The sequence below is a fragment of the Pimephales promelas genome, chromosome 1 (genome assembly GCF_988280905.1).
Source record: "Pimephales promelas chromosome 1, fPimPro1.hap1.1, whole genome shotgun sequence".
Classification (NCBI taxonomy): domain Eukaryota; kingdom Metazoa; phylum Chordata; class Actinopteri; order Cypriniformes; family Leuciscidae; genus Pimephales; species Pimephales promelas.
Genome location: NC_142769.1, coordinates 52866533 through 52879754, shown reverse-complemented (window position 1 = coordinate 52879754; position 13222 = coordinate 52866533). Strand labels below are relative to the sequence as shown.

The following is a 13222-nucleotide window of genomic DNA, read 5'->3' as shown; positions in this document are numbered from 1 at the left end:
ATGGTGGATTTCAGGAAGAAAATGTTGTAAAACTCTAAAATTGGTCCAATAATACATTTGTATCATTTAGTGTATATACTTTTATTTATATTTTGCACTTGACTTGTGTAACCGTTGAAACAGTGATAAAGTAGACATAGGCTAACAATTAAGCTATTCAGTATAGTATAGTAAAAATAAAATAAAAATTATTTTTTCCACGCGTTTTTCCACGCTCCTGGCGTATGTTTTCAATTGTTCTCAATGGGAGCGCCGCGTTTTTTAAACGCGATGAGTTTTTACCAACCACCAGCGTTTTTACTGGTCGCTGGGAGTTGAAAAATGTTCAACTTTGGATAAAACGCAGCGCTCATCACTGTCACATTTTACCCAGCCGTCCAATCACAGTGGAGGAGGGGCGGGACTAAACCACACCGACCAACTGTCACAACATTCAAACTGCACAGGGCCTAAATTAGCGATATTTCCAGCTTAGGCCCCGCCCATTTTAGGTGCACTCAGTTGATTTGTCGCGCGTTCAGAGGCGCTAGGCAATTAGATGCGCATTTCCCGCAGTACAGCCAATGAGAGAGCTAGACGCTCTGCTGTGTTTCACTGCGTTTTAAATTAAAGCTTCAATGTTTAGAGGAAACAGAGTTTCCCCGCTGCATATTAGCTACGCTACGCAATAGTTGTTCCCTACTCTCAGGTGTTATGTTAGTTAATAAACATACAATTGGGCTACATACAATTATATTGAGAACGTTATAATTGTGTGTTTGGGACGTGGCTGTTAATCAATCAATCAATCAAAACTTTATTACAGACTCAAAGTCCATTTTTAAAAAAGAAATAGAAAAACAAATAAACAAAAAACAACAACAAAAAAAAATGAATGACGAGACTTTTGTTTTTGTTATCAGGCTCTCAAATATTATGTAAAAATGTGGATTTACCGGTATTGGACAACATTTTCAGATCAATGCATTCCACAAGAAACAACTGATTATTTGTTTTTACTGTGTGTAATACTTATGGACATAAACACTGCAGTTAGAATTGTTATAGTAAAGGTTTTAATAACTCTTGCTTGTGTTTCAGCACTGACGCCCGTGGCGTTCTCCCAGCTCCATGATTTCATCTTCGTGCCTCTGAATGTGAGCTGGTCCGAGGCTCAGGCCTTCTGCAGAGAGCATTACACTGATCTCGCCACCGTCGATGACAAGGAGGACAACGACAATCTGTTGAATGTCATGGCAAACGTATCAAGTGCTTGGATCGGACTCCATCGGACTTCGTCAACATCTCCTTTAATCTGGTCGGATCAGAGCGGATCCACGTTTTCAGACTGGGCTGCTGGCCAACCCAACAATTACGCTGGTATACAGTGGTGTGTTAATATTTTATATAACAAATGGAGCGACCAGGAATGCTTTATCAAAGTTCCTTTTGTGTGTTATTTTGGTGAGTTGATCCTCTTAACAAACATTCACAAAAATGTTTTCCTTTAGTTCCTTTAGCTTTAGTTTTAATCTAGTTTTTTTAGCCTCACACATGCAGATATCTAATAAAAATGGTCCTATATTTAGATTTGAGTTGGGTTTTTTTAAACAGTGTAAGCGCCATTTATTAGTAGCAAGTTTGATTATGTTATTAATATTTGTTACTCTTTAATTTTTGTGTTTATTTTGGTATATTGGTGTAACTTTTGTAACGGGACTCTAATTTTGAAGTTGTATCGGGACTCTTATTTTGAAGCTGTGTGGAAACTGTCTTATGTCGTTGATACAATGTGGTTATGATAAGAGAAGTAAGCTTAGTTTAAGTCAATAATTGCGAACAATTAAGATAGCCACTACAAACAGCCTTTGTAGTTTTATTTCTTCCAACTAAAATTCAATAACTGTTGTGTCTCGTTGTATATTGTGTAATAGATACATTGAAAATTATGACCCCTTTCTTTCACCTTTATTCTGAGACAATATTTGCCTCAGTATATAGTTTCAAATAAAATAGATAAACTATTATTCAGGTTTTTAAATGAATAAAAATAACAATAAGGGAGACATCAAACTTAAATAGGAAGTTATAGTCAATCAGTTTATTCCTAAAATAACATTTAATTTTTTTTCCATGCCTTAAAATATCTTGAATGTAACTCGACACCTTTGCCTCATTTAGTGTACGCAGTTCTATGAATATGCAAATGAGCCCCGCCTCCACTCCCTCACTCAGCTCGGGTGACGATCATAAACATTTATATGTCAAACATCATATGACATATAAACAACATTAAAAACTTGATTTTCACCACAAGGCCTGTTTTTAATTTCATAATTGTCATAATTGAGAGTTATTTATGTTAACGCGAATCCATTAAATAATTTATTTTTCCTGAAATAGCTGAAAATGTGTTCAGCAACTGATTAACATTGAGCCTCAAACATGATTGTGGATGTTTAGAATCAGATATAATGACAAATTCCTAACGATCCACAACAAAAACTATAAAACATGTTCATCATCGTTCGTTATGACTTCATCAGTGTGTTCGTCCCACTGCAGGGAAGAGGAGACAGATCGTGAGACTGGAGGTGAAATCAGGTCAAGATCTGAACGATCCGGAAGTGAAGAAAGAGATTTTAGCGAAGGTGAGTCCTCTTGTAATTCCACTAGGAAAAGACAGCAGAAATATATCATTCAAATGTTCTTCAGATGGAGCAGATCCTGAAGGAGAAGGGGATGTCAGGAGAAGCTCAACTTTCATGGAGAACCCAATCCGATGGGAATGTCTTCCAGACGAAGGACCCGAAGAAGAGTGACGCCCCTAAACAGAATTGTTAGTTGGAGAGTTGGCAGCCCTGTGTTCAAGCTTTTATTTAATCTTGTTAGTTATTTACTGGGCAAATGCTAAACAGGAGAAGACGTCTATCGCTATTTATTTTATTTGTTTAAGTATGAACTCTTCTGTTTTTATTATTCTTTTGTTCAGGGTTGTTTTCATGAGTAATCAAGTGGAAAAGCTAGAATCCTTTATTGTGCATTGTTATCAGAAGTGTGTCTGTGATATTATCTGTGCTAATAAATACCGTTAAAAACACAAAAATCATTGTTGATCTTCATATCTATATATTACATTATTATATACACACTAACACGTCAGTTGAGCTTCTATCAAACATTTCAAAGTCAATTGTGAGATCATGTAAAAATTATGACATAGGCCTATATACACTATATTGTGTTGGCGCTTCTACTACAAAGCAGTGGAGTTTTGAGCAGAAAATACTCAGCAATGCTGTCGACTTATGAGTTTGTCTTAAAGCGTATTAAAACACCACATAGACACATAAACAACATTAAAAACCGGATTTTCACCACAGGGATACACTGTGTGATTTTTATCCCATCTAGTGGTGAAAAGGTATTTGACATCTAGTAAATATTATTTCTGTTCTTCTCAATTCCGATTTCGTTTTAACTCCTACGGTGGGCAATGTAGTCCAAGATTAACATGGCTTTCAGTTCGACTGATAACTCAAACGTAAACGCGAAAGGCAAAGCTTGAATTAACGGGTATGTCCCTCTTTGGCTAATGTACTTTCAAGATGGAGGGGCAACATGGCGACCGACATTACCCCTTACCCGTATGTATTTTCAATGGCATTTTATACACTCACGAGAATACTTTATTACTTGAACGAAGTAAAAATACATTAATGAGCACATATATTTTTGATAGAACTAAGTGTTTTTAGCTAAGAATAAACTCAAAAAGTTACACAGTGTAGCAAAGTATAGCCAAAATCTAATGTCATAGATTAACCACTAGAGGGGGTGATACTAGAAGACATTAGTAGTTATTGATAGTGTTCAATCAGGACAGATGCACAGAGAAATATCAAATGCAGAAGCAAAGAAATCAACCAAATGTGACACAACAGCTCATCTAGCTTTATCAATGTCATTTTTTTTATCCTATATTAATGATATTCCAAATCTGTATGACTTTCCTGCTTTCGTGGATAATAACAATATTGTGAATAATCTTGGTGACCAAACATTTTTGGTTCCCATCACTGCCATTGTATTTTGTTGTCCACACGATGAACAATAAATGGGATCCGAATCTGTTCAGTTATTCAAGTCATACAGTTTTGGAACAACATTGATGTTATTATTATCATCAGTATTACTTATATGTTGAACTCATTAAAATATAATTAGCATTGCAATCATTAATTTATTGTGATGTTTACCAAATTAAACTAAGCTTTAATCTCAACTTGTTCTGCACCGCCTTTGCACACACCTTTCCGTTACAAATTTTGCACTTCAAAACACACTGCACATAATATACTTTTTATTATGTAGCCTAATACATAATAAACTTGACTTGACGAGCAAAATAACTGTGGCAGGCTATTCAAAATAAACAAATCAAAAATACAAGTAATTTTAGCAGTTACATTAAAATATCAGTTTTATTGAAAAGTAAAATGAAGAAACATTGTTTATACTTTATTTTACGGTGTCATATACATTTAAGTACTGAGAGATATGTTGCATTTACGATAGGATTGGGTTTGGTTGAGGTTAGTGCATACTTTACTGTTAAGTAGCCTACAGTAACAAGGACACTGTAAACTAAAGTATACCGACACATTTTCAGGAAAATGCAATTATTTTTCATTTTTACATCATCATGCACCTTCATATTATCTATACTCATTAATAAATGATGTATGCAGCCAGCAGCAGTGTTGTGATGAGAGGTGACCTTTGGGTTCGGCTGTGTGCCGTCACTCCTGCCGGAGAACCGGTTCGTCCAGTTCAAAAAACAAAAAATGGAACCGCAAACTATTTGGAGAACTCGAGTGACGGAGAGCAGAATCGAGGAGAGCGGCGGAGCGCAGGTACGATACTCTAATCCGGGTTTATAAATGGTTAAAAGGGTGTTTTATACATGTGTTCAAATGTTTTTATGATGTGTTGAGAACACGACAGCCTCATAGAGTCACATATAGGTTTATTTAACGAAAACTGAGTAATGTCTGATACTGTTCAGTTCTGGGTTACACTTTATTTTAAGCTGTCAAGTACAGTGTGAATAAATATTTAAGTAATATCAATTAGCAACATGTACTTACTAGGATTAGCGTTCGCTGCATGTAATTAGCCTAATTTACTGGTATTATTAGCCAACTATTATGTAACAAGGTTGCTGTAACAGTAAAATGAAGTGTTGCCCAGTTCTCTCACATGAAAACATGCAGGATAAGAATGCAAATGCAATGTTAAACCTCGTCTGACACATCAAACTAGTGTCTAAAATCATTTATATTGATATTTGAAGGATTAATCAGCTAACAAAGTTAGGTTCTGAGAACGTTTTTCTAACGTTCCATTTTGGTTGTGGGAACGTTAATTTAAAATGTTCTAAAAACGTGGAAATGTCCAGTTTGCTTAACGTTGCTGGAACGGTGTCTTAATGTTTGTAGAACGTTGCTGGAACGTTAGCATAATGTTGTTAGAACGTTATCCTAAGGTTAGCATAATGTTGCTGGAACGTTATGAGAACGTTTATCAAACACACCTGATAAAGACGTTCCGATAACGTTGTTTTAAGAACGTTTTTTATCAACGTAATGAGAACGTTCATCAAATACAAATAACGTGATAAAGACGTTCCAAGAACGTTGTTCTAAGAACGTTTTCTCTCAACGTTACAAGAATGTTAATAATGTTATATGAACGTTCCGAAAACATTATTTTAATAACGTTTTGTCCTAACATTTACACAACTTTTAAAGAACGTTAGTGAATGTTCTGGGAATGTTCCCTGTTAGCTGGGAAGTCCCCACATAACAAAAATACGGTCTTATATTCTGCTCATGTTATGGTCAAAACTTCATATGGGAACATTCCACATTCTTTATTTACATTATGGAAACGCACATTCTTTTTCTTTACATTATGGAAACGTTCCATTTTAACGTTCTAGAACGAGCCGTGACGTCACTGACGTCACTTTCTATTTACGTATTAACGGTTTTTTTATTATTATTCGATGCACTGTACGTTCATGCCAAATAAAGTAATAAGTGTAAACATGTAAATAATGTTCTAGACAGGGATCATGATGAGCTTGTCTGCGAGTTACAGCGGAAATAAAGGCCGTGTTTATGGAAAACAGTTTCGTATGAAAAGCCCAAATATGCAAACTAATGTGACACTCAGAAGAGGTTTGCTCGATGAAGCGTTCTGGTAATACTGTATTTCCTCTTTTCACATGCTTTTGTTTTCTTGACTCATGCTTGTGTGTGTGTGTGTGTGGTAAGATCTCATTCAGGAATAATCACACACACACACCGGGTCTTTTGTTAGTGGTTGACTCATGCCGTATTGTGACTGTGTGTGACTGTGTAAGTCAGAGGAGAGTCTGATCCCAGATCAGAAACACTCGTTTTGTTTTCAGTTTGTTTTTCGTACAATGTTTCTTGTTTCCAGCATAATCTGTGTTGAGATTTATGCTCTCATACACACAGTACTGTTCATAAGTTTGGTGATTTTTCTAATGTGTCTGAAAGAGTCTCTTCTGCTGCGTAAAAACAGTAAAACAGTTCAATATTAAAAGAATCGGTTCTCTATGTGAATATATATGTAAAGTGTAATATATTTTAGCAGTCACATGACCCTTCAGATATCTCTCTAATATGAGGATCTGATACACACTGAATGTTTCAAAGCAGCTTTACAGTAATAACAGGGAAATAATACAACAGTTTCTTGTGTGTGTGTGTGTGTGTGTAGCCGCATGATGTCATCGTCAGTTCAGCTCTCAAATAATTGAGGCAGATCAATAATGTTAAATATTAAGTGTGCGTGTGTGTGTGTAATTGGGTGTTTCTGCTTAGGCAACAGACATTTCGTTACACAGGTGTGTGTGTGTGGGGGAAATATTCGCTGTATCCAGTTCATCCTGTTCACATAAATTGACTTTGAACGTGACATCAGAAGCTTTTGTCTTTTTGGTCAGACACTCTGAATACACACGCCTCGGTTTTTTATTTATTTCTTAACTGTGTTTTCATGTGTTTGTGTTTATTTTGTGAGGAATAAGATGTGATGTCTGCTAATGGTTTAATATTGAACTTCTCAGAAGAACTTCATTTGCATGTGTGTGTTTGAGCCACACACACAGCGTATAAATAGGAAGAAGCACAGGTGTACTTTATCTCAGATCTGATTTGGCAGTGAAATGACATGTTTCTCATTGTGTTTCATTGTCGTCACTCAGAGCCGGTTCCATCACACAAAGGTTCTTCAGTGCCGTTGATGCTTACATTACACAAAAGGTTGTTATTGGCAGAATAATGTTCTGTAGATTATTAAAATATACTTCAGAGTAAGAGTTCTTTTAAACTCTTCACTGTAAAAAATAACCGTGATTTTAACGGTAAAAGACGGTAAAAATGCTACAGTGCAAAACTGTTAATTGGTAAACAGAAAGTTTCCGTACTATACACGGTAAATAACTGTGATATAATTTTACAGTAAAATACCGTTAAATTTACAGTTTTTGAACGTGAAAAAGAACAACTCATTGTATAATTTACAGTGAAAAAACGTAAATTGACATTCCCACAATTCCCTGTGTGACACTTCACATTTGATGTATTTTTGTTGAAATAACTATAGTTCCTCATAGTTTTATTGTTTTTTTTTTCTAATCAGTTATGTACATTAGGGTTTTATGTTACATTTGATGTTGTTAAATTAATGTTTATTGCATTTTTTAAATTTCATGTGTGTTACCGTGATGGTGTTTAATGTTTGTGTGAATGACACTGTGCCGCTTCTATAAATATTACTTAAATAAGTCACTTATGATGAGCTGTGATTGCTCATGTAACTCTCATCACTGCTGTGATGATTGATGGTTGTCAGTGTATTACATACGTCAATAAGTTGGTAAATCCACATTTTAACAGAAAATAAAACATGGTTTATTACTGTAAATTTTAAGTTAAGTCTGTAAAACCATTAACGTTCCTACCGTATTTTTAACTGTAAAGTTCTGGCAACCTCAGCTGCCGTTTTTTTACCGTCAAATTTGCGGTTTATTTTTTACAGTGTAGGTTCAGTTTGACCCGTCTTCAGTCTTCCACTGCCTTACACGGCTTGTTTCTTCTGTCTTCATCTGTACTTCTGGGGTTCTGCCCACCAGAGCCTCGCTTTTGATTTCAAAATGGCGGCTGCGTGACATCAGCGAATAGGGGTCGATTTGACCCGCAACACTGTGGATTTTTACCCATTTTTTGAGCACAACAATCCAAAATGGTTCTTATATTTCTCCAAAAACCGGTTATTCTTTTTATTGTTTTAACGTGTTTGTCTCGCTGATCTTCTTTTACCATTGTGTTCTTCAAGGACAGATGTAATGGCTCACCAATCCAGAAGCGGAGCTGGATTCACTTCAAAAGACCAACGAGTACCTTTCGAAAACCTCTGAAAACATTCGTCTGCTCTCAAACCCTCAGACTTTAAACGACGTGAGTTTTTACCCCTCTTCGGTAGACATTATTTATGTGTGTGTATTGAGTGTCCTCAATGAAGAACACATCAATCAGGCTCTTCTTGGCATCACTGTACAAAACGATCGTGATTTTAACGGTAAAATACCGTAATTATTATTGCGCGTATTACTGTGATAGATCTAACCATACATTTAATGTAATTTTACTTACTTTTGGAAGGGAAAAATAACTATTTAAACTCGTAAATTGACATTTATTTTTGTTGAAATAACTGTTTCTAAATTTAATGTTGTTAAATTAATGTTTATTGCATTTTCTAAATTTCACGTGTGTTACCATGATGGTGTTTAGTGTGTGTGTGAATGACTGATCTCATGAAGGATTCGCATTTACGGTTTTGGCGTGCTATCAACACGCATAATCGCGTTTTTAAGAACGCCGTTGTATGAACGCTCTGACATTTGATGGCGTGTACAGACACGCGGAATCACACGGACATTAATGGCGTAGACATACACGCATACGCGCGGATACACGCGGATAGCTCAAAATGCGTAGAGATAACACGCCACTTGACTCGAAAGTGGCGTGTATGTTTACACAAAAGTCATGATGTCATGTTGCCATGCAGCTTATATTAACTTTCTTGTGAAAAGCAGTGTGTGATGAGCTTTGATTCACCATGTGACTCTCATCTCCACTCTGATTGGTGGTTGTCATTGTTACACAGTGGTGGAATGTAACGAAGTACAAATACTTCGTTACTTTACTTAAGTACATTTTTCACGTATCTTTACTTTACTTAAGTAGAATAAATAGTGCCTACTTTTTACTTTTACTTCGTTACATTTTGCAGCAATTATTATACTTTGTACTCCACTACATTTCTACAACTTCTGTTACATTTTCATTATATTTTCTGATCAGTTTTTCCCCTGCCAAAACGTAATCTGACCGTCCGTTCGTTGCACGTTTGTCTCACCAGTGACGTTTGGTTGCCATAGATACATCAACTAAATGCGTCTCGCACGCAGTGTGTTTATCGTGCAATTTATACGCGAAAATTTGTTTTTATGTGCATAGGAAACACACCCTGTGTAATATACGTTTGGTTAGGATTATGGCAAGCCAAGAGGTTCAGAATTACACCATAAATTAATCGCGTTTACTGCCAAACATAGTTATTAACATATAGTAAGGATAGGCATGGTTTATATTGGCTAATTGCAAGCTTGTTTCAGAAAAAGTGACAACATTTTTTTTCCATCATTATAGGAGTATTAGGTTGAATGAGTTAGAATTAAATGTTTTATTAATCATTAGAAAATAGTCATTAAGAGAATCAATTGTCATGCAATACTTTTACTTTTAATACTTAAAGTACATTTAAAATCAGGTACTTTTTACTTTTTACTTAAGTACGGTTGTCATTGTGTTACTTCTACTTTTACTAAAGTAAATATTTATCTGGTTATTTGTACTTTTACTTAAGTACTGAGATTCAGTACTTCCTCCACCACTGTTGTTACAATGGTACAAAACAAATGAACACACAAAGAATTCAGTAAATCAACATAATATCAGTTTCTAATCTGTAACTTTAAGTCTGTAAAACCTAAAGTGTTGCTACCGTATTTTTTTTTTACCGTAAATTTTTACAGTGTACGTAAATAGCGGCACAAATAGTCCCCCGGACGTAATGCTGGACAACACGAAGACTTACGTCGAACTGGGTGTCGCCAAGCTGGAGAACGTCCCCGAAGCCCTGAAACCTCGCCAGTCGCGCCTCGGAGGCGGTCGAGATCCCGATGAGGAGAGCTCCACAAACGCACTCAACACAAGCACTTCTTCCTCGCCAAACGCCTCAGAAAGTGCCGAACCCGACGTCATCGACAGGAGATTTAGTTTGGCGACCGTCTCTGAGACGTCCAGGACTTCCAATGCCACCGTCGAGGGTTCTCAAAGCTCTCGGAGCAGGTTCCTCGTGGGTCCCGCCGCCGCCGACGAGCTGCAGGAATCCCAGCGGAGCTGCGGCTGTGTGGTGTCGTTCCCGTACTGTCTGGAGGAGACGCCGCTAATGGTGTCGGGACTGCTCCTGACGGTCCTCTTCTGCGTGACCATCATCGTCATCATCCCGTCCACCGGCAGGGTAAGAGCTGTTACCCAAGACCAGACACGATTAAAGGTGCTGTGTGTAAGAATGACAGCTAGTGGTCGAAATCGGTACTGCAGTTGAAATTTCCCTCGCCCCGCCTCCTCAGATCTGGCGCTCACGCGGGTTGCTAGTTTGAGGAAACGCAGGAGGAATGAGTAAATTGACATTGAAAGCTAATGAGATAATGAGTTGATTTAATTTGTTCTCGTTCATAGAGCTTTTTAGACGGATATCGAGGCTTTTCATAGACATATACACTAGACCTCACCTTGGCTACGGCAGTTCATTGGAACGAATGCGTCAATAGAGGCGCCATCTTGAAACAGGGGAGCCCCTCCACTTTAATGCATCAGCATCAATGTAGTAGACACAGGTCTAACGCAAATAAAATCACCATAAATCGTCATGAATGCGATTTTTCTTGTTTTTTTGGTTTGTTCCAACGGTCAGACATGTATTTATCATTGATTACAGAAAGAATTATTTTTTTATTTTTAAAAAAAACAACATTCTTCCTAGTTCAGATTTCATCCGTGAACATCATACGCTGCACAAAAGTCCGCCACCATCAATGAATTCGAAGTAAGCAGCGTTACCTAGCTACTTCCTATTACAAGACCCCTGTTCCAAGATGGCGGCGGTTTTGACGCATGCTTAGAACCCCAAGGTGAGGTCTAGTGTATGTCTATGGAGGCTTTTTAGGTTGTGTGGAATCTGCTATCTCTGACCCGGTTTGTTTGCTCGTTTCCATGGCTGCGTTACGCTGCCAACCGGAGTGTCGAAATGCTATTGGCTGAACTGGAAGTGGGCGGAGTCACACAGACCAAAACAAAAGTTACATACAGCACCTTTAATTAAGACCCGGAGTCAGAAGTGCACTCACTTTAAGATGTTTAATAAATACATGAAAAGATCATTTCAGTAATCACACTGCTAACTTAAAGTAAAATCTCATTAGCCGAGAGACTGATTCGTTGATTATAATCACTCATTAGATATATGGTTTGTGTGTTTGTCTCTCGCCCCCGCAGAACCTGGTCACTCACGTGGCGGCGTTCGCAGTGGTGTGTGTGGTGGTGTGTGTCTGCGTGGCTCTTCTGGCGTGTTTGCCGTGTTTGCCGGTGCTTCGGCGGGGAGAAACGCCACTCGCGCTCTTCATCTGGTCTCTGCTCCTCATCATCGCCTTCGTGTTCGTCTTCACCGGAGGAGTCGTCACCCCCTGGGACCAGGTCGGAGGTCACTTATTATGGGTTTTGCACACTATTATGCCTTTTTTAAGCCAGAAATATCCTTTATGCAAATCATTTTCATTTGAAATAACATTTTCGTTATTTTATAGTAGAGCCAGACCGATTTATCGGCAGACCGATATTATCGGCCGATATTAGGCATTTCCCAAACTATCGGTATCGGCAGTTATAATGGCCGATAAATGAATATTTCAAAAATAAAATAAAAAAAACGTTGTTACTGTGTAGTTGACTGACTGTCTTTTTAACTTTTGACAATGTGACTTTAGTATTTATTTAATAGCACATGACAGTTATAAAATGTATTATCATATTATTTTAGTAATTAATAACTAATGTTAGGGAAATCTGTTAATGTTTTGTTGCGCGTTTCTGAAAAAAAATAAAAATATCGGCCGATATATCGGAATATCAGATTTTAAAACCAACAAATATTTGTATCGGTATCGGCCTTCAAAATCCTTTATCGGTCGGGCTCTATTTTATAGTGTGCTTTTGTCATATATAATTATTTAATTATATATATATATATATATATATATATATTATTAAGTTAATTTTATTACTATATATATTCATTCCATTTTAATTTTAGTTAAAATTGTAGTAACTTTATTGTTTTGTCATTTTTATTATTTTTTAATGTATAGTTTTTTATTAATATTTAGTTTTTTTTTTCAGTTTGTGTGCTATTGCCATTTTTATTAGTTTTTTTAATGTCTGTAGTTAATTTAGTTTTTATTTATATATTTTTATTTCCGTTTGTTTGTTTGTTTTATTTATTTATTTATATAGCACAGTTTAATACAACTCACGTTGCCCAAAGTGCTTCACAATCATAAGTTAAAACACCAAATAGATATCACACATAGACACATACATTGGTCTGTTGTCTTGGTTGTGCAAAGCATTTGTTTTGATCGTTTGTTTTGATCAATTGTTTATTTTCTGATCACAAGGATCTAGCGGGGATGTAGATTGAGCCAAATTGTGCAAGGCTTTTAAAACAAGTACGAGGATTTTGTAAATAATTCTCAATCGTACAGCCACTTTAATCAAAATAGTAATGAAGCCACAGAATCATATTTCTTTGCCGACTTTATCATCTTTGCTGCTGCATTTTGTATTTTCTGTAAACGCAAAAGTGCTCGAGCATCAACTCCGTAGTAAAGCGAATTACAATAATCCAGTCTAGTGAAGACAATGGACGTAATTGCTTTCTGAAAATCTGAACTATGCAGAAAAAGTTTAGTCATAGCAAACAGATATAGATTAAGAAAACAACACCTCACCGCAGA

At 36.6% G+C, this 13222-nt stretch overlaps 2 protein-coding genes across 6 annotated transcripts in view; both read left to right on the top strand.

Annotated features, from left to right (window-relative positions):
- The first annotated feature begins 993 nt into the window (after positions 1–993).
- LOC120477368 (C-type lectin 1-like) lies at positions 994–3077 on the top strand. Its single transcript, XM_039668933.2, has 3 exons — positions 994–1443; positions 2545–2630; positions 2695–3077. Exons 1-3 carry the CDS (start codon positions 1014–1016, stop codon positions 2821–2823), a joined length of 645 nt encoding a protein of 214 aa, XP_039524867.2. The 5' UTR covers positions 994–1013; the 3' UTR covers positions 2824–3077.
- A 1677-nt stretch (positions 3078–4754) lies between these two features.
- LOC120473854 (adenylate cyclase type 4) overlaps positions 4755–13222 on the top strand; it is a 28859-nt gene continuing 20391 nt past the window's right edge. For 2 of the 5 annotated variants that reach the window (XM_089131793.1, XM_089131789.1), the window contains exons 1-4: positions 8201–8322; positions 8413–8534; positions 10181–10668; positions 11706–11903. In XM_089131793.1, the coding sequence (XP_088987919.1) occupies positions 10219–10668; positions 11706–11903 (648 nt within the window). In that variant the 5' untranslated portion in view covers positions 8201–8322; positions 8413–8534; positions 10181–10218. Of the gene's footprint in view, positions 4896–8200; positions 8323–8412; positions 8535–10180; positions 10669–11705; positions 11904–13222 lie in introns of those variants that run through there. The other 3 variants (XM_089131790.1, XM_089131792.1, XM_089131791.1) reach the window with 3 other exon arrangements.

Coding starts and splice junctions, on each gene's coding strand:
- LOC120477368 (XM_039668933.2), top strand. CDS start 1,014: ATGGACATAAACACTGCAGTTAGAATTGTTATAGTAAAGGTTTTAATA. Junction 1,444..2,544: donor TCCTTTTGTGTGTTATTTTG/GTGAGTTGATCC, acceptor GTCCCACTGCAG/GGAAGAGGAGACAGATCGTG. Junction 2,631..2,694: donor AGAAAGAGATTTTAGCGAAG/GTGAGTCCTCTT, acceptor AATGTTCTTCAG/ATGGAGCAGATCCTGAAGGA.